The following is a 27389-nucleotide window of genomic DNA, read 5'->3' on the forward strand; positions in this document are numbered from 1 at the left end:
AAGGCTTGTTAACATTTAGTTTTCACTTACTGACAAACTGATAAATGTACCTTTTAACCTTTTGTCAACAGAATGGTCCCGTGTTAAAGCTTAATAACTGGATTTGAATAGAGTATTGAGGGATGAATAACGTATTGACTAAATGAAGTTACATGAGTGCATTGTTTTTTCCCCCCTCCAGGTTTTGATGTTGATTGATGCCAGCTTTGGCTTTGAGATGGAGACATTTGAGTTTCTCAACATCTGCCAGGTGCATGGCTTCCCTCGTATCATGGGAGTGCTGACTCACCTGGATTCATTCAAGAACAACAAGACACTGAGGAAGACCAAGAAAAACCTCAAACATCGCTTCTGGACTGAGGTCTACCAGGTAAACCTATTGTAATTACACCTTTACAGCTGAAAACACCCCCCTTAGCTCATATACAGTGTGCAATAGTATAAGTTGTATGTACTGCGAGAGTGTGACCATCCGATTAAAGACTGTTGTTATGTTTTTTTGTGCTTGAACCTGTCAGGGGGCCAAGCTGTTCTATCTGTCTGGTATGGTGTACGGTGAATATCAGACTCAAGAAGTGAAGAACCTCGGTCGCTTCATCTCTGTCATGAAGTTTCGTCCTCTGGTGTGGCAGACCTCCCACCCTTATGTGCTGGTTGACCGGTGAGTGATAACCTGAGACTGCAATCTCCTGACTGGCATGAGTTTAATTTCATCAAAGTAATCCACTACAGTCAGTAGTTGGCCCCATTTGTTTACAGGCAGTTTACAGCATTTGCTCTGTTACATGTAGATGGATGATGTGAAGTGAAAGAGGACAAAGATCCGTCAACTCCTCGTGTAGTTGCACCCTAATCTTTACATATTGTTTTACATACCAGCGTTTTGTCTGTCCTAAGACATGACTTGAACACTTCACAGCTTCTACACATCTTGGGGTGGTGTTGAGGGTGGTGTACAAACTGTGTTTAATTCAGTGACCTGATTCTTTAAAGGATCAATCTGTGTGACAGTGATTTTCAATGGTCTGGTTAAAGTAATGCATTTAGCAGTGACTAATTATACCTGGATGAAGGTGCCTTCTAATTACAATATGATATTAGAGTATAAGAGTTGGAGAGTTCCAGCTGAATGCACCATTAGACAATTCTTTGGATGCAGTGGATACTGTGGGCTGTGTCCATATAATTCAAAGGCCCCAATTAGGGTTGGGCGAGGTCTACAAAATTTCCATCGGACGATGTCTGCAATGAAACTTTGGGATGGACGATGTCATCGGGTGCTCGGGCGCGCGCACGCTTGCGGGAGGCAGCAGTTGTCTTATGTGCATGTGTTCTCGCACAAACTTCACTCGGTAAAAAAAAAATTGGTAGACTATTAACTTACGTTACAAGTCCGGGTGGATATTTTAGGCACGGACCAGGTAAAGGGGCTGTTCAGAGCGAGGAACGCTTAGGCTGTGTGCGCCAGTTTAGCAGAGCATGCTGTGACTGTATCCACAATTCAATAGCAATGCCATGGCGTGGATAAAAGCACACACTTTTAAATGACTTCTTATAGTTTTAAATTCAACAAGAGGGCTAAAAAGCACAAAGGTAGTGTGTGCATTTTGTTTGAATTTCAAATTTAACATGACCACCAAAGATGCCTGACAGGTTCTGGGAATCAGCATCACAGAGAACCTGACATGGTCGTCTCACATCTCCACGCTGGTGAAGAAAGCTCAGAAACGACTGGATTTCTTGAGGAAGCTTAAGAAGGCCAAATTCCCACGCCAAGTTCTTGTCAGCTTTTGCAGAGGAGCAATAGAAAGCATCCTGACTGGAAAAATAACTGGCATGGGATGTGCACGGGCCAGGACCGGAGGGCTCTGCAGCGGGTGATTAAACTGCTCAGAAGATCATTGGTACCCATCTCCCGAGCATCAGTCATATCGGTGAGGTGAGTTGCCTGCGCAGAGCCCAAAGGATACTAAAGGACAGTACCCACCCAGCTACAGCCTGTTCACCCTGCTGCCTTCTGGGAAGAGACATAGAAGTTTCTGCTGCCGCACCACCAGACTGCAGTGCAGCTTTTCTCCCCAAGCTATCAGACTCTTAAACTCTACTTCATCCTCAGCACTGCTCCACTGATCATTGAATATAGTTTATTTCTGTTTACCGTTCTTATAATTGATTCTGTATTAATGTATATTGTCTGCTACACAGCAGAAGGGAGTTACAAACCCAATTTCACTATATAACCTGTTATATTGTGACAATATAAATCTACCTACCTTATAGTTCAATGAATTTGCCGCTGTGGGTGACCAAAATAAGATGTCCTGATGTTTTTAGTAATTAGTAATTCACTGCATTATGAATAACATAATTGTTAAATATTTAAAAACCTTCACTGTTTTTGCATTAAATCATGCATGGGGGACCTTTTCAATTTATTGTCCCAGACATCCTACCTTCCTCATTTTGTGTCTGAATGGTCTTCAACTGACTAGCACTGGCTGCTGGTGGTCAAAATGGTCAAACCGTACGCTCCAGTTCGTCCTCTGCAACAACAAGGGGGGCCCAGCTACCACTCAATCTCGACTGTTTGTGGTCCTGGCTCCACAATGGACAGCTCACCATTGCCATCAGGACAGCAGAAACCCATGTTTTCAACACATTTTCCAATGCAGACAAAGAACATATCAGTTCAGACTGCGCCATGGCCCATGAATAAGAAAAACACTCTCTATTGCTTATAGTTTCAAATGTAGCACTAGAAGCAGTTCAACAGTTCAAGTAGATATTCTTGCATGATTCTATATCCACATGGATTATTACAGTTATTGTAAGTCACTTTGGATAAAAGCATTAGCTATGTAAATGTAATGTAATGTCAGAAACTAAGCAACTAAAGAAATGTCCTGAAATGTAGAACAGTTCTTCAATCAGTTTTTTATCACATCCATTGTTAATATTTCCATCACTTCCATTCTCTCCTGATCTTGTCAGATTGTTGTGTTATTTTGTGGCCAACATGTGATGACAGTATTTCCTACAGTGTTTAAACACAACAGGCTTCTTTGTGTATTCAGGATGTGGAGCTTCAAACAACACTTTTCTATTTAAACATATAGGTGCTTTGTAAGGATACATCCATGAATCTAGCATGAATAAGGATTTCTTGAGGTGTTTCCAAGGCTGCAGACACGTGTATGCGAAGCAGCTCTGAGCTGTTTTCATGCTCAAGCCTTCAGCTCTCACTGCAAGATAAAGCTTGCCATTGTAGACTATCACTGGAGGTTGTTTTTATGACATACTTTAGTTTGTGGGTACTCTGATCATGTAGGAGCACACAGAAACACACACACACACACACACACACACACACGCAAATGCCTCCCTACAATCCTTTGTAGTGAGTAACCGCAGAACCCTATCATTAATAATTCCTCCTGTGAGTGATAACATTGATATGGATACTATGAACCATTCCAGTGCCATATTCAAAAACAACTTTCTGCAAATACACCAGATGAGCCATTCAGAAATGTTACGTTGTACTTGCACTTCAACCTTCAGTTGAATTCTAATGAAAGGAATGTAATTATGATGAGATGAGCAGCTGATGCTTGGCAGCCCTGTCCGCCTCCTCTCTGGCCCTCTCTGGGTCTATGTACAGTTCCCCAGGCTTGACTAACAGGGATTTGGACAGCGAGGGATGACAGTGATCGTTCCCATGGCCACCCGTGTTACTCTTTCCAATAACAATGGAGGGGGCTGATGTTTATGGAGAGATTTATGGAGCTGCAGAAGAAAGGACCTCTTCTTCTGCTGGTTTCTCCAGTCCTCCTCTGTACAGTGTGTCCTCCGCTTTAAGCTAACAGGAATGATAGGCTACAGTTTGAGATTGGAAACTGAGACTGGCCACTCATTTGAAAGGGATTCAGTGATTTTGTAATGTTCAGGGACAATTGCGAGAAACAGACAAAAACTGAAATCCTCACTGTACTGTCTAGTATAGGAGCAGCTCATTAGACTGTCTGGTGAATGCCCACATTTTTCAAGCTCCATGTCTCCAGTTTGTAACGCAGTCTTTCTGTTTTTAGCCAAAACTCAAGCTGAGGTAACTGATGACATCATCTAGTTAACTGTTGGTGCTCATATTTATCTTCAAATATTAATTTAGCGACCTGTCTTAAAATATAAACAGCTGAGATGATGCTCAGAGAACATACTAAAACATGCAACCTTTTAATCTTATCTACAGAGTTCCTTAACAAACAATTGGAGAGACTTTTATTAAAGGATTTATTCAACATTTTGGTAAATAAGATTTTTCTCTTTCTTTTTGAGAGTGAAACCATAAACAATAAGATATATAACAATCTCACATCTGTTTGTTAATTACAAAGCTGGACATGATTAGGTCCTGGAACTATTTCTTGGACAACAACAGCCAAGCACAGTGACTGTGTGCAGCTTCCTGTAGTCTTGTCGTCACAGTGAGGTTGTCGGGTTTGGCACCATACAGCCTATACATAGACCAGGTTCTGAATGGTTCTGGAAACATGCTGTTGTTTTCATTTTGTCAGCTAGTTTTAGTTTTAGTCTTAGTCCTGAGATCAAAAGTTTTTTTTTGTTGTTGACTGTCTTATATCACTACATGACAATATTGTAAAGACAGTCAACAACAACAGACAATAACTTAAAAAGTAAAAAATCTCATTGCTTCCATCACATTTACATTTATTCATTTAGCTGATGCTTTTATCCAAAGCGACTTACAATTGCTATACATGTCAGAGGTTGTAAGGCTCTAGAGCAATTAGGGGTTAAGTGTCTTGTTCAGGGACACAATGGAGGATAGATCAAAGTGGGGAGTTGAACCTGGGTCTCTCAAACCAAAGGCAGGATCTTATCCATTGCGCCATCACCACCCCCCATTGCCTCAGTTTCTAGGTGATGCGCCTTGATGTGTCTGTTCTCATTTGCAGTATTCTAACAGCTATTTTATAACAGCACAGCATCTCAACCACCTCCTAACTCCAGTTCTGCATTTAACACACAGACATGGATATAAGATTGATATCCATCCTTTCACTTTTGAAAAGAAAGTGAATAAACAAGTTTTTCAAAATATTGAATTATTCATTTAAAACCTATAAACTCCTAAAAATCATGACATAAGTTGGAGCCAATTTGCAACAAAAGCTCTTTTCAGTCAAAAAGCATGTGTTCAGCTCACACTGAGGCTCCTTTACTCTAACTCTAACAGATGACACAATAGTAAATCTACTGTTATCTGAGACCAAAACTACCAGCTCTGAAATGACTCCATACACTAAACAAATTGGATGTTTGGGACTCACCAATGGAACAAGTTAAAGACCTGAAAGAGCTCATTACAGCAAGCAAGGCAGAAATACATCTGCTGAAAATGACTGTTTCCACTTTGGAACCCAATTTGATGAGAATAAGAGAAGAATTCACTGAAGGAAACCATGCTGGACCTACGCAATGGCAAGTGCAGGGGGATGACCTACCCATGAAATGTTCTTCTTATAATGAGATCAAAGGGATAACTTGTTGTTTAAATACAATTACCACTTGTACCATTATCACTATGTATTTTTGTGCATACATCCCAATCAGTGATCTCTTAATTAGCCATAACTACCATCATTCCAGGCTGGAATTTTACCAAATGAATGGTCAAACCACGGCCAGTGATCTGTCAACTATTCCTGCAGCCTGTTATTTTATAGTTTGTGGTATGTGTGTGGATAGGCGGTACATACTGCTTTAAATAAGTAAAGAAAGAAAGAAATTGTTATTGTTCTTGTTATTCACTTACTGGGAATATTGTCGGTTTTGTCTCAATGTCTGTAATCTGTGGTGTTTCTTGTGTCATTGTCTGAATTTAAAGGTAAAAAACTAAATAAATATATTAATGACTTGGTTTTCTTATCTCAAGATAGCATGAACCTCGTTCTCAGCTTTTCTTGGAATCATACCTCAAGGCAGAATGTTGTTTGTGTGTCACTTTGTAGTTTTTTTAAGTGAGTTTCACCACAGAGTCATTCCATTTGAAGACAAAAAGGAGTCCCAGAACCTACACAAAAATACACAAAGGGCTACTTTTAATGTTACCAAGAGCATCAGTTGTTATGCTTATAGGTTCATCTTTGACTTTGGAAGTTGTACAAAAAATCTTAACAATTACTAGTTTTCTTCCAGAGCTTGGCCTGACTTTATAATTGTTATCATATGACCAAGGTATTTTAAGTCCATGACAACTAAGAAAACTTCATTTGCTGATGAAAGCCAAGAGATGTGGCTGAAAGAGCTGAGAAAAAATCTAGTAAGTGGACTTTCAGTTCCAGATTATTTGTCAAGTCCATTGTTATGTTGAGATCTACTGTTTTAAACAAAGCAACATTCAATGAAGCCAGTTTAAGTTAAAGACTCAGATTTTTACACAATAATCATCACTAAACATGTTATAAACTTTAGAAATGTTGTAGATCAAAGACGTGATCCTGACATTCAGTTCATAATTGAACTAGATAACTAGATGATTTATCACAAATGTTCCTCTGTTCAGGGCCCATAATTTAACTAGCCATGAGAGGATTCAAAGCTGGAATCATATGACAGAGTGGATCATATGAGGAAACAAACTACTGTTTTCAATAACCACAGCTTTCGACTATGAGTCATCAATGTCTGACTCATGTGGAAAAGTTTCTACTTGGAAATAAAAATGATTTGGAGTAAGACAAGGATCTGAAAAATAATTTCTCTATTTGTGTCAAGTGAGCAGCATTAGTGCAGATTTGTCATGCATTTCACCAAAGCTGAAAAATTGTGATGGTAATTTTGAACAGCTGAGTTTTTAACTAGCTATTGAATATCGAAAGGTGTGGAAAAGTAGTGCAGTGGACTGAAACTTGTTTCGAATGAATTTTTACCGTGCAGAGGGATTCTACAACTTAATGTGTAAACAAGCTCAAGAAATGGGAGCACTTAGATGACACAAAAGGCTAGATACAAACAGGGCTAGTTTTAATTTGAAGGATGAGTGGCAGCCTTCTCCATTCTGTGATCTATCACTCTGTGAATGTTTCTGTCTCTTACAGAGATTCTTAGCTCTACCTGCAGCACTGCATTTGAAATGTTCCTTTTGTCCTTGGTATACACAGCATCACTTGGTAGGTAATGTATTTCAGAAGCATTTTATGTTATATTTGTTGAAATTCTCTTTACATCCAGACAGCAATCAATAAATTGTGTGAAAGAATGAAAGAAATCCAGTATGTGTGGCTGATACAGGACCGTAATAAGCGCAAGGCCTACCTGTGCACACTCATGGTAGTACTGTCTGGGACAGAGTCATCAGCAAAACATATATTAGCCAACAAAAATAAAATCAAACAGTTAAAGTGTACGCTCTATTTAGAATATTTTTAGCTCTTTTACTTGCCATCAGGCTGAAATTTCCTTTGAAACAGTAGAACATCCGTATTCCTACGCATAAGTGCAACTTGTCTGCGCACTGTATTACCCTGCCAGAGATCGTGATTTTAGACAGTTCTCTTCAGAGAAGAGCTGCAAACAAGGAGTTATCTCAATGTTGCACGTTTACTATTTATGTCTAGATTCAATGCAACTAGCCACAGCTTTCTATGCCCAATATCATTCACAGGTGCACGGTGTAATCTACATGGTGATGACCAGGACATGTCTTTGTACAGCCCGGAAAAACACAAGCACGCACCATCTTTTAGAAAAGTGAAGTTCGATTTCAGTCTGGTCTCACAACAACCCTTTCAGATCTAAACAGCTGATCTCTTGCCACATTTTACAAGGCATGACCAAGTTGCAGTCATGCACAGGAATATGGAAGTTCTTCAGTTCAGAAAATGTGGTTCCAAAGGAAATTGCTGTCTGACAAACAGAGTGTTCACTTGACCGTGTCCACAGCACATAGTGTAGCTTTCACAATTTAAAAAACTTAACACAAATGTGTGTGTGTTTGTGTGTGCGCGTTTAAGTACACTTTAATCTCAAATGGTATAAACTAACTGCCCTGAGACCACATTCCGAAAGAAAGAGTGAATTTACTAAACTTCAGTAGCGTGCCCTGCTTTAGGCTAGCAGCTCGAGGCTACATTAGCCACTACCAGCATCACACCCCAGTCTCCAGCTGAACTGTCAGTGGTGCCGGGATTTGACAATGATGTCTCTTGCTCTGTTACATAAATTTAAAAAATAAAGTTCAATCATGAGTCATGAGCCAATGCTCTAGGAGTTTTGATGGTAAGTTAGTGAAGTATTCAGCCATGGTGGTTGCCATGCAGGTCTTTACCATCACTTAACAGGTGTGCATGCCTTGAGTCAGAAAATACTCCAAAGCTAATAAAAGAAAGGACCTCAAAGCACAAGGGTTTATGGTTATAAGGATTTTATTATCATTTGTTACTGGGATAACAAATTGAACCAAGGATGAGGAGCAATGGCACCTTAGTTTATAATCCAAAGAACTCCTTGAAACAATGCCCAACAAAGCCATGTTAAAAAAAGAGAAAATTTACCTTTTTCAAACTTATGACTGAGGACAAATGTCTGAAGGTCACGCATTAACAAACAAGCTGATGTTGTGGCCTGTATATCAGCACCACTTGTCATGGCCTGACTTCGGATCTTCAAAACCAAACAGGAACACAAGGCCTTTCCTCCTCACAATCAAACAAGTATGTGATAGCTGCTATTTTTAGATGCCTCTCCCCTTCTCTTTCTCTGTCTCCATGAGACCTCAGTTACTTCCCTCTCTCTCCGCTTGATCCTCTTTCCCTCCTCCTCTCATTCTCTCTTCCCCTTCCACCTCATTTAGTCAACAAGCTCTTGTCAGTGTCCTGACCATGTTGCCTGACATGCACACCATCCCGACCTACTGTACCAAAGCCAAAAACACTCCACCATAAAAGCACAGCGCGCAGCTGAAACAATGTTACACACAATCTGGCCTGTAAACTGAGCCGGGAACATTTCTGCCTCACATGTCCATATATGGGCCTGGATTGACCTGTGTGAGAAGAATGGATTCACTCTTGATAAATTTACATGCAAAGCTTTACTGGGATTCTGATCGCTCCCAGGCTGTTGGTGAAATGTGTACTTTACAGTGTTCCAGATCTGGTTTAAATCTTTAAAGGGCAATTTTCAGAATACCTAATGTGTAAATCATTTGGATGAAGCTGTGATCACAGTAAAATAAGATGACTGACAAGGTCCCACTGATTGAAATGTGCAGAGTGTGGATGCAACAGGTGTTTTGGGTGGTGTTGGTGAAAAGGACAGCATAGCATAGAGGAGGAAAAAAATCTGTTCCGACAGGTTGTTTGTGAAGTGTTCTTTTTATAGTCCAAGATCTTTGACTGATTCATTTAAAGGGCAGGAGAAGGAGAATAAAAAAAAGTTGTGCTAAGGGGGGAAAAGAAAAACAGGCATTTTGCTGATAGAAAATTGGCTACATCACTCACAAAAAATTTGGTGGTGCTGTATTGACTACTTGCAGTTCTAGTTGGCTGGCAAGCCAACTGCTGACTAGCCCCATTATGTTAAACAGCACTGGGTTTTTGGTGGATTTGTGATTGCATTGATTTATTTGAAATTAGTTGATTGTACTCCAAAACGTTGCTGTTTTAAATTCTAGTTTGTCTTTTAAACACTTCTCAAAAGAACACAGTGATACTTCATATTTCAGACTTTAAATGATGAACTACTGGCAGTTCTTTTTAAAACACTTGATAGTTTTTCAGAATTACTTACTGAACAATTAATTACTGAATAACCACCGAATGAAGAAGAGAAATAATCTAATCACAGGAGATGGAAGAAAATAAATAAATAGTTGTAAGGGAGGGATGGTGTGTAGGGCGGGGTGGGGTGAGGAGGTCACGATAGGGAGTGAATTATTCTGGTGGGTGGAGGAGCAGGGCAGAGGGAGGAAGAGCACTGTGTCTGATTCCACATGAGGAGGAGGAGGCAGGAGGACGTTAGAGAGCTGGGGATGTTTGTGCTATGAATCAGCTGTTTAAATATGGTCCCTGCTTTTCATTGCAACACACCCATTTACTCCTTGTATAAAGTAGATGAACATCGCCTCTTCTTCCAGTTTACTTACTCTCCCACATACAGTATATCATTCCACCCTGCCCGTGGAGAAAACTCCTCGAGTCAATCTGTAACATATTCTACCTGCACAGTATGTATTTCTCTCAGTCTGCTGTCCGTGCTACAGGTGGTAATAGCGTACCTTGATAGATTGTCTAATCCTGTAAGTTACTAAAATTGTTAGATGCAGAAATATAGAGATTTGTGAAATACTGCAAGACATTATCCTAATAAACTTAAGCAGCCTATAAGGACCTACTTTGAGCTCTGGGTGGAGTGTGTTGCTAGCACAATCCTCTCAAGAACTGCAATGTAAGATTATTTATTTATTGACATGCCCTCCTATTAGTTTGTATTATAATTGATCAGTTAAATCTCAATGACTCATTCTGTGGACTGATTAAAGCTGCATTTATAGATTTTTGGCCACTTGGGGGCAGAACAAGCTGAAAACACAACACTGACATACTATCACCTCATAAAGTTGTTATGGCTAATGTGTTGGCAAGCAGTTGCTTAGTAGACACTGAGCAACATTAGCATTTATTTGGACTTGTGTTTGTGTCCACCTGATAAATCACTGTCCTTTAAGCACTGGTTAAAAACATCTGAATTCAAATGCTCCACTTTCTTGAACACAAGTTAGTTGCTAACTTTGTATGTCTCCAATGTGGTGCTGGACAGGTACAGTGGGCAGTCCTGATTGTTGCTGAATTTAGCTTTCTGCTGGATCTCAAAAGGGGTTTGTTGAGGCTAGAGTTGTAGGCCAGAAAATCAAAACAATAAGCTGAAAAAAAATGGTCAGGGCTGCAGGGAACTATAGAGTTGGTTATCATTCTCAGTGGCTTTTTGACCCCCTAAACATTACACACATTATTAATTGTGTTCATATTATTATAAAAATGTCTTGATATAGGATCAGAACTGGATAGTACAGCTTTATTGAACCAATATTTGCATCACTTGCTCGCTCTGATTCTCTCTCTCACATACACAGTGTTATCACATTCCAGGTACGTGCGGTAACCTCGGTTCTCTGGCAGCACATGTTCTGTTGTCAAGGAACTGAACACAGATGTAAGGGAGTAAATCTCAGTCTTACTGAACATTCAGACTTAAATGAGCCAAAGACACACACACCCCAGCAGACATAAGCATACACTCCCAGAGGAGGACAGGTGTTCATGCTAACAGGGAGACAGTCACGTCCAGCTGATGTGCTGACAGAGCGGCTTCTGATTAGTTTCCACTTACGCATAATACAGTAGCCTAAGCTAGTCCAGCATACCAGTGGCATTGAGGGGCATTATTTGTAGTATTGCTGCCATTAAACACAGGTTTTGATTGGTGTTTGACTGATACTTAATTTTGACTGATCATAATAATTTGTGCCAGAATGAAAAATAATGTAATGTGATTAATGGCATGTCAAAAAAAATACTATAATGGTAAAACACAATTGAACCAAGGTAGAAACACATCCATGCATGCTTGTGTGGAACCAGGTCACTATGTCTTCCTGTAGACTACCAGGAAGCCTTTGTAGTCATGACATTGTTTTTTCATGAGAAATAAAGATCAACAAAGACATAAATCCCATCAGTCTTAGCCTTGTTAGGACCACACTTGTGTAGGGAGGAGTGTGGCCAGCAGGGAGTGGGGAGAAGACTGGTGGGTCGATAGCCGCTAATAAAGCAGAGATTAAACACCCTATGCTCCACTACAAAGCCCTCGCGCTGTGTCCTCCCTGCGTGAGCTGGCCTTCTGTAACAGTAAACACCACTGAATAACAGTGTGCTCTCAGCAGACTGCCGGGGCAGGGCTTTTCACTTACAAATCAGGGGTGTCCGTATCTAATTCCCACTTCACATGGACTGAAAAGTGAGAAGCACTTTGGAATAATGTTTGGAAGCTATCAGAAAACAGCATATGTTGCTAGGTTGTTAGTCTCACAAAACCACAAATAGACTCATATTAGGTCATGAACCCCCAGTGGATAAGATTATTACACCTACATTGGAACGTTGATGTTGACGTAAGGAGATCCTAGCTGTGGGAGTGAAAAAATATAATTCTCATGCATTCTTTAATAACCAGCTGAATTAAAACCATTTTAAGATCTAGTGCTGTAGCAAGAATGCTGCTGGTGTCAGGAAGAAGACACTGCGATTTATTCTTTGTTGCAGTGTCTTTGAAATGACCTTGTTCTTCAATGGTATAAAGGTCAATTCAGAGACACTGGAACAATGGGATCATTAAAGAAGCACCAAAGAGCTATGTAAAGACACACTTTGCCCACAGTAATCAATAATAACCAATAACAGAATAGGTACCCACACAGTAGAATTTCTTTTTTCCCACAGCATTACCCCCTTAATCCCTAACTTCACATACTGTTCGTTTGTACCTACATGTATGTATCAGTACCATAGATTGTATATCAAAAAAGTTGAAGTAGCCATCGTGACGTTACCCATTTGTGGATTACTGCTCTGATGCTGAGTTTGGCATATTGGCCATCGGCACCTTGGTTTTTTGGAACCAAAAGTGACCATATTTGGGTGAGAGGGTGAAGCTGAGGTGGGATATGCATTGTTACACCTGACAGGTTGCCATGTTAGCAACTTCTCAATCACAAGGCAAAATATACCCTGCTTTAATGTGTATTTTCCACTAAATGGGACCATCATTTACTAAATGAACATCATGCTGTGTTGAAGAAGACTTGAAACTAATGACTGAGGAAAGTGCTTACTGAGGTAATAAATCAGCTGAGAAGTATCTCATAGACTTCTATACAATTGGACTTCTCTTTGAAACCATTGGAGTGGCCCCCTGCTGGCCATCAGAGAGAATGTTTTGAGGCACTTTCACAGAGGCTTCACTTTTCAGAGGTGGGGGTCCACGCTTGATTCGTACACACTGTACTGGTACACCATTGATACAAATAATGACATTGTAAATTTGGAAGAATTGTTATCTTGATGCTCTTGTACTTGAGTGTACTTAAAGGTGCAAAATTAGCTCAAACTCTCTGTAAGTATTTGTTATTAAACAATGCATGACATAGTACATTTTTGATTATTATCTTTATGCTTGGTCATTAAAGAATTGTGCCCAAGATTTGTAAAATAAACTTGTCAGTGCTCTCTGGTGAACGCACTGTGATGGAGACACTGCTTCTAAATGACCTCAAACATATCTTTGACATTTCTCTTCTAACATATACACAAATATAACTGATACACCAAAATATCTGATAAAATTATTGGCTAATAATATTACTTTGGTTTGGATTTATTTCTGTGCTTGCAATGAAACCCTTTAATGGGTCACAGCAGTGTGAAAATCATTTTTGGACTACAAATACAGACTACTACTAGAACTACTGATACTACTACTGCAGATTTGCGTTTGCATGGAGGTATCGACAGTACTAATGAGTCCAAACAAAGGCCAAGTGTTATTGTGTTCATACACTGGCCATGTAACCAAATAAACAGTGTTAAAGTTCACAGGGGGTGGAATCTTTCTCTGTCTACTGCTGATTTTGAAAGAATCTGAAGGGCAACAGAGGAGCACAGAAAATTGAAAACAGAACAACATATTGTGGTTTTTCTTTTTTAATGAAGATGAATCTAACGTTTTGTCATACTTGGCAACCATAAACAAAGCCAGTGTTTTGAGTTAGAGAGGGAGCCAGAGATTGGCATTTCAGGGGGAGTTTCTCTTGCCACAGGCCAAGCTGTTGGCTCACACTAGCAAAATCCCAACCCGTTCTGTTTTTAACTGTGTGGAAGTTTGTAGACCGGAAGCCCCTTAGCTTCAAGACCTTATTTGATACTAATTATATTGTTTATGATCCCTTTAGATTGAGAAACAGTTCAGTCATCAAATTCCTTCAGATGTGATGACACAGATTATTAGCAATTTCTTACAGAGAACTCTGCCCTGCTCATCTGCGGATCATTATATATAAAATCTTGTGCTGGTATGCCAAGGACAAGGGATTAAAATATATTGTGTAAGCATGTTAGAAGAATAATGCACAACAATCCACAGTCAGACAGTCTGGGTTGCTTGAAACTGAGCTCTTTTGACTTCTGCCCAGCTGACAGAGACAGAGAGAGTGAAGCTGGTCCAAGCCATGATGTCTGAGTCAGGGGTGGAAACTCTGAATGTTCTCGCGCCACTTTGCAAAAAGCTGCAAGCTATTACACATCACACTGCAGCCTCACAGGCTAAAAAAAGAAACACGGCTCCCCTCAACTCCCCTCAAAGAAAATTTTTTTGCCCTCTGTCTTTTCAAATGAAACGTCTAACCTTCCTCTCTCCTGTCCCTTTCCCTCTGCTGCTGTTCCTTAGCCTTAAACAGAACCTTGAGTGTACTTGTGGTATTTTCCACTTTGTTTTAAAAAAGGAAAAGAGTGGAATTACTTTCCAAAGGGATTCCATATGACTTGGGCAGTTAGTGAGCTTGGCTCACATGTGAAGGCTTGTATTCTTCCTTTAGTCATGTAGTCATATATAGTCCTATGGTTATATATATAAATATCTGGATGCCACCTGTAGAGTTTTGAACGACAGTAGATTTGAGGTGTGGTTGGGGTGGTGTATTACATCTGGGAGGTTAACATTCACACACCTATAATTTCTAACAGAACTGCTAAAACAAATGTCTGTATGTATCATGTATGTATCATGTATTTATCATGTATGTATCATAGCACCACATAGAGAATGTGTGAACACTAAGTAGCTAGAAGCTTGATGTTATTTAAGTTTATGTACTATTTTATAAAAGGTCATTTATGAATGCTCAGAACACCAAACTGGAAAATGACTAGGAGCTGTGTTTTCCGATAAGTAAGTGTGAGTAATGTATCCGCTAACTGTTTCCCATAGGTGTGGATGTGTACCAGCAGTCTTTTTGACAAGTTATATTGGATTATGTATTTTGTTTTTCAGCATAAAAACATGATTTGTTTTATACTTTACATACTACAATATGGGTTAAAGGTCACACTGTACATATCATTATCATACTATAGTGTCTATATGCCCTTTGCTACTGTTTCTGGTAAGATGCTAAACTGCATTTCATTATGCTGGTACTCACTCTGGTTTGTTCTTCTAGATTTGGGGAGGATTAGGATATGTTCTATGCATAAACTCTATAGAAGCATCAGTGCTGCAACACGTAGCCCGTACTGTGCATATATTGAATATTCTTGTTTATTATGTATGATAAAGTAGCAGGCAATACAGAAGAGTTAAGAATACCTGTGTTTCTTAAATATTATCTGTTCTGTAGAAAAAACATTACTTTCTAAGTGGCATGTTTTTGGTACTGCAGGGTCAGCTGAACACACACAGCAACACCTTGAGGTAACCTTTAAACACTCCCTGATATCCTCAGCAAACTCAGTAAGATCTTTGGCAAACCAACACTTTTCTGTTCATTTGTAACAAACCACCCCTGGGTTTTTGGGAAAGTGATGTGGCAGTGACATTCAAAATCCCAATGCTCTGTTTGGCACAGCCCTGAGCCACACCCATCCCTAAACCAATAAGGCGTACTTTACATACACAACCTTCCTCTCAAACAGACAAACTACAACCACACATTGATACCTGTATTTATACACGCATACACTCTCTCACCTGGTAGATCATGACTTTAAAGTTGCGTCTCTTAAGCAGCTCAGCCTCGTTGCTCTCCAGCTTCTTGATCTGGCCTCCTTGCTTCTCCAGGGTGGCCCGCACTGTCTTGACATTGACGCTCACCTTGCGCACCTTCTCCATCATCTTATTGACACTGTTGGACGTGGTGTTGTGGCTCTTGGCTAGTTTGGTCAGCTCACCCTGAATGCTGGTCACTGAACGCTCCATCTCCTGCTGCCTGACCTCCAGCCCGGTCTGAGTCTGCTGGATTTGGTCCACTGCCCCGATGATCTTGTCAAGCAAAGACAGCACCATGACCCCATTTACCTGAGGGTCTAGCTTCACCACCTCGTCCTTGTCTTCGGCGACATCCCCCTCTGTGCTCATGGTGGACACCTCTTTCTTGGCTGGGACATGGGTATCGTCTTCGTCATCTGAGGGTGGGAGGTTTACCTCATCGTCTGAGATCTCAGTGAGGGTTTGAGGCTCGAAATGGGCACTTGAGGATTCCAGTGCTTCCATGGCTGCCATCTCAGTGAATTTGTAGTGTACAGTCAGCTAATCAACTTTTCTTCACCACTGGTTCTTCTAGATTCCTTATTAGAGCTTTTTCACCTGATTCTCCCTTTCTTTAGATCTCTGTTCTTTTCCCCTCCTACTTCTCAACTCACTTATCTCTCTCCAGCATACATGCACTTTGTCTCTCTTTCTCACTGTCTGTCTGTCCTGTCTACTTCAAATCCCTGGACTCAGGCCAGTGTGCAGGGGAAGCCAAGCGATGCTGGATGTTACCACATGAGCGTTTTGATGTGAATGCCACAACAGGCAGAGAAACCCTCCAGTCAAGCTGTAGCCGGCAGACCTTCCTCCCCTTTCCCCCCCCAATGGACACTCCCCTCTCCTCAAACCCTCCCTCATCTCCTCCCTAAATACACACACACATCAGCAAGACTCCACTTACAGCCCAACCCCTTGATGATTCAATAACACGCCCCTTTGGTCCAGCATTGTCCCATCAGCATGGTTGGAATAGTTAGGGCAGAGCTGCACTGATCTGCTATACAAGCTCAGGCACAACAGAAGGAGGAATGTGAGGCAGGATTTGTTCCTTTTTCCACTCCTTTCTATGCAGAGTGTGTTCAGTTCACGGAAGGCAGGGCTGGATTTATTATGGATGAAAGACACCAAGAAGGAAAAGGGAATAAAATAAAAAGATCTTTTGATGAATTCTAGGAGTGGTGTTGCTGTAAAAGTAGTGGACTAACGTTTGCCTTCGCACGTTGTGTGAGGACTCTGGCTGCAGGGTTTTGGATGAGATGGAGCCTTCCCGTCTGATGTGGTTCAGAGTATTGCCCTTCCATAAACTTGGGAGACAGATTAAAGAATTTAAGATCTTAAAAAGAATGGTCAAAATCAAAGCAATGGGAATAACCTGACTTTTAGTCTCAAGTATGGGTCCACCTCCCAAAACCCACACTTCATGTTAAGTAAACTGTTGATGCACCATATATTTTTCAAATATTGTATAACAATAACACTCATGGAATAAATAGAGATGTCGATTTATCAGCAGGAGCACTATTTAAAGATTTAAAAACATGGCTGAAACTCTTAAACTGTCTGTAGTGCTAGGGAGAAAATAAACCAAACACCAATACAGGTACTAGACAGTGAGCACGTACAGCACTTGAATCAACAGCCAGTAGTGGCAATTCAGACAACTCAGCACCTTCTGGAGAGAGGAGACTGCAGCCCTGACTAGAAGCATGCTTCATCTGTGTAGTCCGAAAGTAAAAGAAAGGCTCCTTTTAATGGGTGTAGTGGATGGATCTTTCCACAACTACTTGATTATGTCTTTATACATTTTAAGCAAGATTCACCACAGTTGCGTGAATTAGCCTGTAGTTGGAAAACTCATCCATTTATCCACTGAGCCTGCTGTAGATTCAGTAAATACAGTCAGTAGTTGCAACTGCATAGTGAAAACCGAGCAGCCTGATTACGTATTAGTTGCCATGGGTAAAGGTCCAAACAACTGCAAGGAGAAATGTCCATGGAAATTAATTTTCCATAGAGTACCTTCCAGTCATTACCTTTTACTCCATATGCACCTCAGCTCTCTGCTCTCCTATCTTCTCCACACCAAATAAACTCTTGGAAAAAACATTCTAATGCATACTAATTATGAAAACCACATAGCACTCCGGAATGAGGCAGAAAGCCATCTTTGAAAAGCTGTTTCTCATAGAATTGTGCCACAGTAATTTATGTACATTATGGGAGTTCCATGCTTCCAAAATTGCTTGCTGGAAGCAAGCCAGTGTCCTGGTTTAAACCCTACGCCATGTGGAACTGAGAGGGGGTGAAACTTTACTGTGGCTGTTTGCAAGAGGAAATTTTCTACAGGAACTTGTTAGTTCTGACTCAACACTTGGCCAGTAGTGGACCATTCCAACCACATTTGGTGGACTTTATTCTCAGGACATTTAGAAGAGTGGCTTTGGTAGCACTTTATGTCATAAGCATCTTACAAGCACAATTATCATCTAATCAGAGCTTGATATAGAACAGACTGTAAAACATGAAGAGGGAGCTAGATCTCCACAACCTGACTGATTAATGGCAGAATACAGTCTTAAGGGAATTATAATCAATATGATAACAATGGATCAAATGTTGATGTGTAAGTGCAGTCGTGATGAACCCATAGAGATTTATTACCAACTCTGTAGATCCCGTCAGGTCTACAGAGCTTTATAGCGTCTTTTGGTTTTCTGGCCCACAACTGTTTTGGTTCAGCCTCAACTCTCCCACAGAGTTGCTTTCGAAAACGTTAGGTCTTGTTCAGACTGACATGATCCAGTATTAAATAATGCAACCCCCTTATTCATTTCAATGGGACCACTTTTTGGTGCAAAAAGTTTCTAGTGAAAAAAGCACTGGCTCATCAAAAAAAAGTTATGTGAATGTGACATCATCACTTTAGCCAATCAGATGCATACAAACATACATTCCTGGTATTATAATGCGAACGGCAAATTTCTGCTGTTTACCTGGATATCTTTGTGATGAAAGAAAAGATAAAAGTTGTGGCTGTGATACATTTTCAGAGTTGTATAATTCTTCCTTGTGACATTATAAACCTCCGTACAGTGATGTGGTGTCTGATAAACCTTCAAATTCATTGATCCATCACTCAAACTGAAATTCATGGATCATTTTTAACATTCTCTTTTTTTGTTTTTCAGTGCAAACACATCACACACAACTGCAAGCAGCTGAGGATGTTTGTTGTTTGTTTATGTCTGAAGTCACGTTTGATCACATGAATTTCTGTGAGATCCCAAGTCCCAAACATATCTCGTGTGGTTGAAAATAATAAGAAAAAAGAACAAAGGATAGAATATAATGCATACACATTTCTACATACTGTACATATGATCACAAACAAATATAGATAAATCAATATTATAAGAAAGCGTAATTACAACTTGATGACAATATTTGCCAGTCAGAGAAGTGGAATATGTTTAGTCCAAGAATTTATAGGTAATAACTATCGTGAAGCAACAACAATGCTGTTGTTGTGATGTTAGCTATATTAGCTGGTGAGTGAGTATTGTTGCCTTGAGCTGGTGTGCTGGCTCTGGGACTGTCTCGCCTTCTCTGCATGTTAGCTTCATGTTATCTTCGCAGCAGCAAATGCAGCCACAGTTTTCCAACCCACGTTAGTTCCATTATTTGCTGCGTGGGTGTTGCACTATGTCATGGTATTTGTCATGGTGTTGGATTTCTACAGAATTGTATACCCCACCTTTAAAGGGTACCTGTGTCTGCATGAGACATGAGTGTGTTGGTGAGGCTGGCATGTTACAACCTGAGAATGAGAATGAGTAGTCACAACCCTACACAACAAACCCAACACTTCTTCTCTTTTTATGTGATAAATTCACTGTTCCAAACCCACAGTGAATCTGAGGAAACAGAAAAACAATAAACAAGTGAGAAAAGTATAAAAGTGCCTAAACAAGAAGCAGGTATTCTTATAAAACTTTATGTTACCTCTGAGTTCCAATTATTTGTATTTCTGTCTTTTTGCCTGTTTGTGTGTGTGTGTGTGAGAGAGAGAGAGAGAGAGAGAGAGAGAGAGGTAGGTGGAGAGTAGGTGCACTTGGATCAATAAAATGTAGCCTTAGGGTCTTTGTTTACCATTTTATGTACAAATATGCACAGTGTCGATGGCATGTTCAAATTAAGTCACCATCATTTGTAATCTTTTCATCTTTGACAGATTTAAAGTTAACTTCCGGTTGTGATTCCACAATAGAACCACAATGAGGAATCCATTACCCTGATTTTGAACCATCGAATGCGCCAGCGTGTGATGAACGGTAAACATATTTGAAATGCATTTGTTTCATTTTTGGTGTCTATTTAAAAAAAATAAAAACATGTCAGTCAAGCGCATACCCCTAGCTTTTATTTTGAAACAGTCTATTTTCGGGATGCTTCCGGCCCATTGTATCTATCTTGACGCACCTCTCCGGACCTCAGCATCCAGCATCCCGGGGAGCTCGACAGGGTGGAGAGAGCAGACCAGCTGCGGGTTACGCAGGTGAGTCAGGATATTTAATGTCTTTAATGCAAATTACATCATTTCAGCGGTTCCGATTCTGTGTAAGAGAGGGAATTATTAACCATAGTCCTATGAATCATAATATTTTGACGTCTGGCCTGCGAGGACGATGATAAGGCGACCGACTACTGGTTCTTTCGTAGCAGAGTGATGTAGCCTAATCAAAATGTCTGTCATACGAACCGAGTCGTCCGGTCTGAAATGTTACTACAGCGACCTAACGGCACACAGCAGGTTGTAGATGAGTCCCCCCAAATTACATTCTAGGAATGGGCCTTTAATGTTGTTGTGTAAGGAAATAAACGCATACATAGTATGTATTAGTGTCTGTCAGAGTCTTATTTCTGAAAGCGGACGGTGCAGTGTGTGGGAGGAGGGGGCGGATGCTGGAGGCCGGACTCCCGCAGCATCATGGCGTCCTTGAGCCGTGAAGGGCAGAGCTGCAGCAGAGAGGATGCTGCGACACCAGCGATGCTCCGCTCTGCATGTTAGCTTAGGGATCTGAAGAAGCTCGATTTTATAGAGCAGAACATTTTTACAAAGATGAACAATCACTTGTAATTTAGCAGCCACATCATGGCGTTGTGTAGGCGCTGTTATAATAAAGGCCTGTCCCCCCCAGCTGTAGAGTCTTCCTGTAGGATGATCTACAGTATCCTACATATGAGCAATGCATTGATGTTAAATTAGACTGCTGTGAAATTAGAATAAGGCCTGCCCTTCATATGAATGAATGTGAGATGAATACAGGATTGATTGAATCTAAGAATTTTACATTGTGATTTTTATGTTAGATATATTGAGAAATAGCTGTAGCCTACTCCACTAGCAGCGGTTTGCATTAAGTAAAACAAAATAAAATCACACTTACAGTTCAAAACATACACAGCTTACACAAACCACGCACAAGGTAGGTTAAACAAACAGAATGAACAAATTTACAGATATATATTCATTCAAACTGCCATGCTACTATACACCTGAATAAAAGATATGTCTCTCTGATTAGATCTGTGCAAATGACGGTGGTGCTTAGAATGAGTTCATAACCTTATCTTAGTGTACTTTTATTCTAAAATATTCCAATAATGTGTCATTTTGGAATTATTCAAACCCATGGCCAACCCACTACTTTACTGATCAATATTAACATTTGACAAGCTGGATCCAGATCATTTGGTCCTTGATATGTGACTTAAACAATTAATCCATTTTCATAATTGTTGCCAGTTTGTAACGATCTTGGTCTGTTGTGTTGAGTCCATTTCCCTGTTTTACTCGGTGCCTGCTGCTGTTGTTTGCTTTGATCTGCACTTCTGTTCGCTTGAGCACGTGTCTGCCTGTTCCTGGTTTATTTTAGGAACTGTCTGTGTTTCATACCCAGCTATGTGTCCTGTCCTTCTGATTTCCCAGATTTGTATGACCTGTTGATCACCCTGCCTGTCACGCGGGGGTGTGTGTGTTCTGTGTGTCTCACCTGTTTACTCCCGCCCTGCTCGCTAGACCAGTTCACAGCTCTAGAAAAAATTAAGATGCTCTGTATTTGTATAGTGCCTTTCTAGTCCTCCGACCACTCAAAGAGCTTTTACACACTACATTGCATTCACCCATTCGGGGGAAATTCAGGGAAGGGTTAGACTAACTACAAACTAAAACAGGATGTAAAGCTCACAAAAACAAAGGAAAGATATCACCAAATAAAACATAACTAAGAAAACCTATTCAAAAGCAAAGACCACAGAGTAAAACCAGACCAGAACAAAACTACAACATAACACAGGAAACAACTACAAACACACCCAACCAACCCAAACCTGTGACATAATCTTTGCTTCTCTTTGATGAAGTGCTTATTTCTTCTGGTTCAAACCGTCCTCACTGTGCACTTCTCCCCAGCTGCCATTTGCCATTCTTTTTATAGGACACTTGATGTCATTCTACGCTTGTTGAGTGACATTTGAATGAATTGGCGGGTCATCCCGGTCACTGGACAATCGTTTTAGCCCTCTGCCAGTCTGTAGCTTTGTTGCCGCGACTGTCTGTTGCTTGATCTTGTTCTTATGAACTGCTGTCTTTGAAATTTTAGAGATGGAAGCAACCTGATGCTCACTGAATCCCTCTCCGGTAAAGCCAGAATTGAACCCTTCTTTTCCTCACTCAAAACTATTTTTTTCAACTCTTGACATGGTCAATTGTTCTTTATTTATTCAAGTTACCTTTGAGGTACTACTAGCACCATTTTTACAAACAAGCTAGTCCTATCGCTTGAGGATAGTGATGACTACAGCAGCGGTTTTTATACTTTCTCATATAAAGTTTTGTTCAGGTGATCACTTGATCAGCACCTCATTAAGTACAATGAGGTGTGCTTGTGTTGGATTTTAACAGACACTGGAACGGAATGGCTGCCATACATATAGAGACGCTGATTTCAGAAACATCTTGGAATGGTGTCTTTAGTTTTTCCAGAGCTGTATATTGTGTGCTGTTTCTGTCAGTCTTTGCTGGATCATTGTAGCTTGTCATGCTCTGTCTTGTTACTCGTCTTGTGTGTTCCTGCCTGATATTCCCTGTCAGTAAATCTGCCTGCCTGTTTGCTCCCTGTGTCAGAGGATTTTTGGATATTTGCCTACTTCTTTTGGATCCATCACCTTGCTTTGTTGTAATACCCTGTTTGGTTGGACTATGTTTTTTGGATTTGTCACTCCTAGTAAGTGTGTACACTGAGTTTTGTTGTCAATTAATCATCAGAAGTTATCCTGTAAGCTTCCTGTGTCTTGCATTTGGGCCCAGAACCTGACACAAGCATGTTTTGACTCAGGGCACCTCTACAGGACAGAGTCTCAGTATTATCAGCAAAATGTACCTAAAGTATCAAAAGTAAATGTACTGGCCCCTGTGAGATGATATATATGTTGTGTTATGTAGAATAGCATTAGATTATTATAACTCAGGTATTTATGCTTAAGCTGCATTTTAGTCTTGTAGTTGGTTGAATTGGAGCTCATTTTTAAGAATTTAACCAATGGTTATTTACGTCATGGATTAATATGATGATTCTTTTCTTGATCAATTAATTTATTGTTTGGTTTGTAAAACAGAACAAAATAGGGAGAAATGCCCATCACACTTAGTGAATCTGTGACTACAACAGTCAGTTCGATGTAATTTAAGACAGGGAGAAGCAGCAAATCTCCACATTTGAGAATCTCAAACAATAAACTGCAACATGTTGCGTGGCAAACTACAAGTAATCTGTTGCTGATACATTTTTTGGTAATTAACTAATCAATTAGTTGATTAATTGACCAATTTAAGCCATTTAAGCTCAAATAGTTTATTCTGTAGCTTCTTTTTTTTTTTTACAATGCATCAAATCTCTAAAAAAGTTAAAGTTCTTCAAACAGATGTTTTTTTATGTAAAATCTTCATAGTAAAGTAACAACTAACTCCAGCTGTCAAATACTTGTAATGGAACAAAAAGTACTATTTCCCTCTGTAATGTAGTAGAAGTATAAAGTGTCATGAATTAGTGTAAAATAAAGACACCTTAAGATTATACTTAAGTACAGTACCTGAGTAAATTTACTTGGTTGCCTTCCACCATGGGGTGGACACAGTGGTTGAGTTCTCATGTAAATTAAGGTATGACTCCCATTTCACAACATGTCACCAGACAATGTTCTTTCCCATGAGTAGTTCATGTCTCAGCACAGAGCTGTCAGGGTGTTGTGGTGGTTGAGCAGGTGGGACCCAAATGCAGGACACACGACTGGCAGGTATAGTTCAAAGATTTATTAACCAAAGGCGAGCACACTTACTATCAGTGGCTGAGTCCAAAAGAATCCACAAGGGCAAGGGGAGAACACAAATTCAAATACAGGTTGACAAGGTTTCAGGCAGATCTTCAGACAGAGCTTCTCCTCACGACAAGAACACTGCTAACACTGTATACAAGGTATACCACATACAGAAGGTAACACGAACAATGACCGGACAAGGGCTGAACAGAAAGACCACACATATATACCAGGGATAACGAGCAGGGCGGGACACAGGTGACAGACATGAGGCTAACGAGGCAGAGAGACAGCATGGAAAACAGAGACAAGCAGACAGGCAGGCAGAGAGACAGCATGGAAAACAGAGACAAGCAGACAGGCAGGCAGAGAGACAGCATGGAAAACAGAGACAACCAGGCAGGCAGAGAGACAGCATGGAAAACAGAGACAAGCAGACAGGCAGGCAGAGAGACAGCATGGAAAACAGAGACAACCAGGCAGGCAGAGAGACAGCATGGAAAACAGAGACAACCAGGCAGGCAGAGAGACAGCATGGAAAACAGAGACAAGCAGACAGGCAGAGAGACAGCATGGAAAACAGAGACAAGCAGACAGGCAGAGAGACAGCATGGAAAACAGAGACAAGCAGACAGGCAGAGAGACAGCATGGAAAACAGAGACAAGCAGACAGGCAGAGAGACAGCATGGAAAACAGAGACAAGCAGACAGGCAGGCAGAGAGACAGCGGGGGGGGGACACTTAACACAAACTAAGAACTAAGATACGAGACAAGACGGATACTAAGTAACTAAAAGATGTGGCTGAATAATAATAAAGGGTACACAGACTAGAGCCGAATGAACAAAATCATAACTAAACAGATCATAACCACAAAACCAGGCACACAGACAGTACCAGACCAACCAATACAAACACACAGAGTAAACTAGATACCTGGCATAACTGAAACTCAAAACACGGACTATATAACAGATACTGGACACCGGGCACTAGACAGGACAGAACCCAAAACTCAACATACAGATAATAAACTAAACTCAAAAGTGCAAAACAAGGTATGGCTGACAGGCAGAGTGTGACAAGAGCTCATTGTGAAGACATATAGAAAGGCAGGTACTTCATCAAAGTACAGAAAGAATGACAATATCAAGATTTAAAATAAAATGAGAGGGTACATTTTGTTCAACATATGCTTTAGTATGTTGTTCTACTCACCCTCTCTGCTCTGTTGTACTGTAATATACTATAATAAAGTATAGTATAGTATAGTATAGTATAGTATAGTATAATGTAGTATAGTATAGTATAGCATAATATAGTATAGTATAGTATAGTATAGTATATACTACGCTATTATTATGCTACGCTAGTATAGCGTAGTATAATACAGTATAGTATAGTATAGTATAATATAGTATAGTATAATATAGTATAATATAGTTTAGTATAGTATAGTATAGTATAATATAGTATAGTATAGTATAGCATAATGTAGTATAGTATAGTATAGCATAATATAGTATAGTATAATATAGTATAGTATAGTATAGTATAGCATAATATAGTATAGTATAGCATAGTATAGTATAGTATAGTATAATATAGTACAGTATAGTATAATATAGTATAGTATAGTATAGTATAATATAGTATAGTATAATATACTATAGTATAGTATAGTATAATATAGTATAGTATAATATAGTATAGCATAATATAGTATAGTATAGTATAGTATAATATAGTATAGTATAGTATAGCATAATATAGTATAGTATAGTATAATATAGTATAGTATAGTATAGTATAATATAGTATAGTATAGCATAATATAGTATAGTATAATATAGTATAGTATAGTATAGTATAATATAGTATAGTATAGTATAGTATAGCATAATATAGTATAGTATAGTATAATATAGTATAGTATAGTATAGCATACTATAGTATAGTATAGTATAGTATAATATAGTATAGTATAGTATAATATAATATAGTATAATATAATATAGTATAGTATAGTATAGTATAATATAGTATAGTATAGTATAGTATAGTATAATGTAGTATAGTATAGTATAATATAGTATAGTATAGTATAGTATAATATAGTATAGTATGATATAGTATAGTATAGTATAATATAGTATAATATAGTTTAGTATAGTATAATATAGTATAGTATGATATAGTATAGTATAGTATAATATAGTATAATATAGTATAGTATAGTGTAGTGTAGTATAATATAGTATAGTATAGTATAGTATAGTATAATATAGTATAGTATATACTACGCTATTATTATACTACGCTAGTATAGCGTAGTATAATACAGTATAGTATAGTATAGCATAATATAGTATAATATAGTATAGTATAGTATAATATAGTATAGTATGGTATAGTATAGTATAGTATAATATAGTATAGTATAGTATAATATAGTATAGTATAGTATAGTATAATATAGTATAGTATAGTAGGGTATATACTACGCTATTATTATACTACGCTAGTATAGCGTAGTATAATACAGTATAGTATAGTATAGTATAATATAGTATAGTATAGTATAATATCGTATAGTATAGTATAGTATAGTATAATATAGTATAGTATAGTATAATATAGTATAGTATAGTATAATATCGTATAGTATAGTATAGTATATTATAATATAGTATAGTATAGTATAGCATAATGTAGTATAGTATAGTATAGCATAATATAGTATAGTATAATATAGTATAGTATATACTACGCTATTATTATACTACGCTAGTATAGCGTAGTATAATACAGTATAGTATAGTATAGCATAATATAGTATAATATAGTATAGTATAGTATAATATAGTATAGTATGGTATAGTATAGTATAGTATAATATAGTATAGTATAGTATAATATAGTATAGTATAGTATAGTATAATATAGTATAGTATAGTAGGGTATATACTACGCTATTATTATACTACGCTAGTATAGCGTAGTATAATACAGTATAGTATAGTATAGTATAATATAGTATAGTATAGTATAATATAGTATAGTATAGTATAATGTAGTATAGTATAGTATAATATAGTTTAGTATAGTATAGTATAGTATAGTATAATATA

At 38.9% G+C, this 27389-nt stretch overlaps 3 protein-coding genes across 3 annotated transcripts in view; 2 read left to right on the forward strand and 1 right to left on the reverse strand.

Annotated features, from left to right (window-relative positions):
* Positions 1-16640, reverse strand: part of LOC123983052 (caveolae-associated protein 1-like) — a 66381-nt gene extending 49741 nt beyond the window's left edge. Inside the window, exon 1 of the mRNA XM_046069169.1 lies at positions 15823-16640. Within this exon, the coding sequence (XP_045925125.1) occupies positions 15823-16353 (531 nt within the window). The 5' untranslated portion in view covers positions 16354-16640. The remainder of the gene's footprint in view (positions 1-15822) is intronic.
* bms1 (BMS1 ribosome biogenesis factor) overlaps positions 1-27389 on the forward strand; it is a 654080-nt gene that overhangs the window by 3110 nt on the left and 623581 nt on the right. Inside the window, exons 5-6 of the mRNA XM_046069162.1 lie at positions 182-370; positions 519-661. Of these exons, the coding sequence (XP_045925118.1) occupies positions 182-370; positions 519-661 (332 nt within the window). The remainder of the gene's footprint in view (positions 1-181; positions 371-518; positions 662-27389) is intronic.
* Positions 20136-27389, forward strand: part of LOC123983048 (V-type proton ATPase 116 kDa subunit a1-like) — a 59279-nt gene continuing 52025 nt past the window's right edge. Inside the window, exons 1-2 of the mRNA XM_046069163.1 lie at positions 20136-20213; positions 20316-20437. The gene's annotated coding sequence lies outside the window, so the exon portion shown is untranslated. The remainder of the gene's footprint in view (positions 20214-20315; positions 20438-27389) is intronic.

This window comes from Micropterus dolomieu, linkage group LG14, assembly GCF_021292245.1.
Source record: "Micropterus dolomieu isolate WLL.071019.BEF.003 ecotype Adirondacks linkage group LG14, ASM2129224v1, whole genome shotgun sequence".
NCBI lineage: Eukaryota > Metazoa > Chordata > Actinopteri > Centrarchiformes > Centrarchidae > Micropterus > Micropterus dolomieu.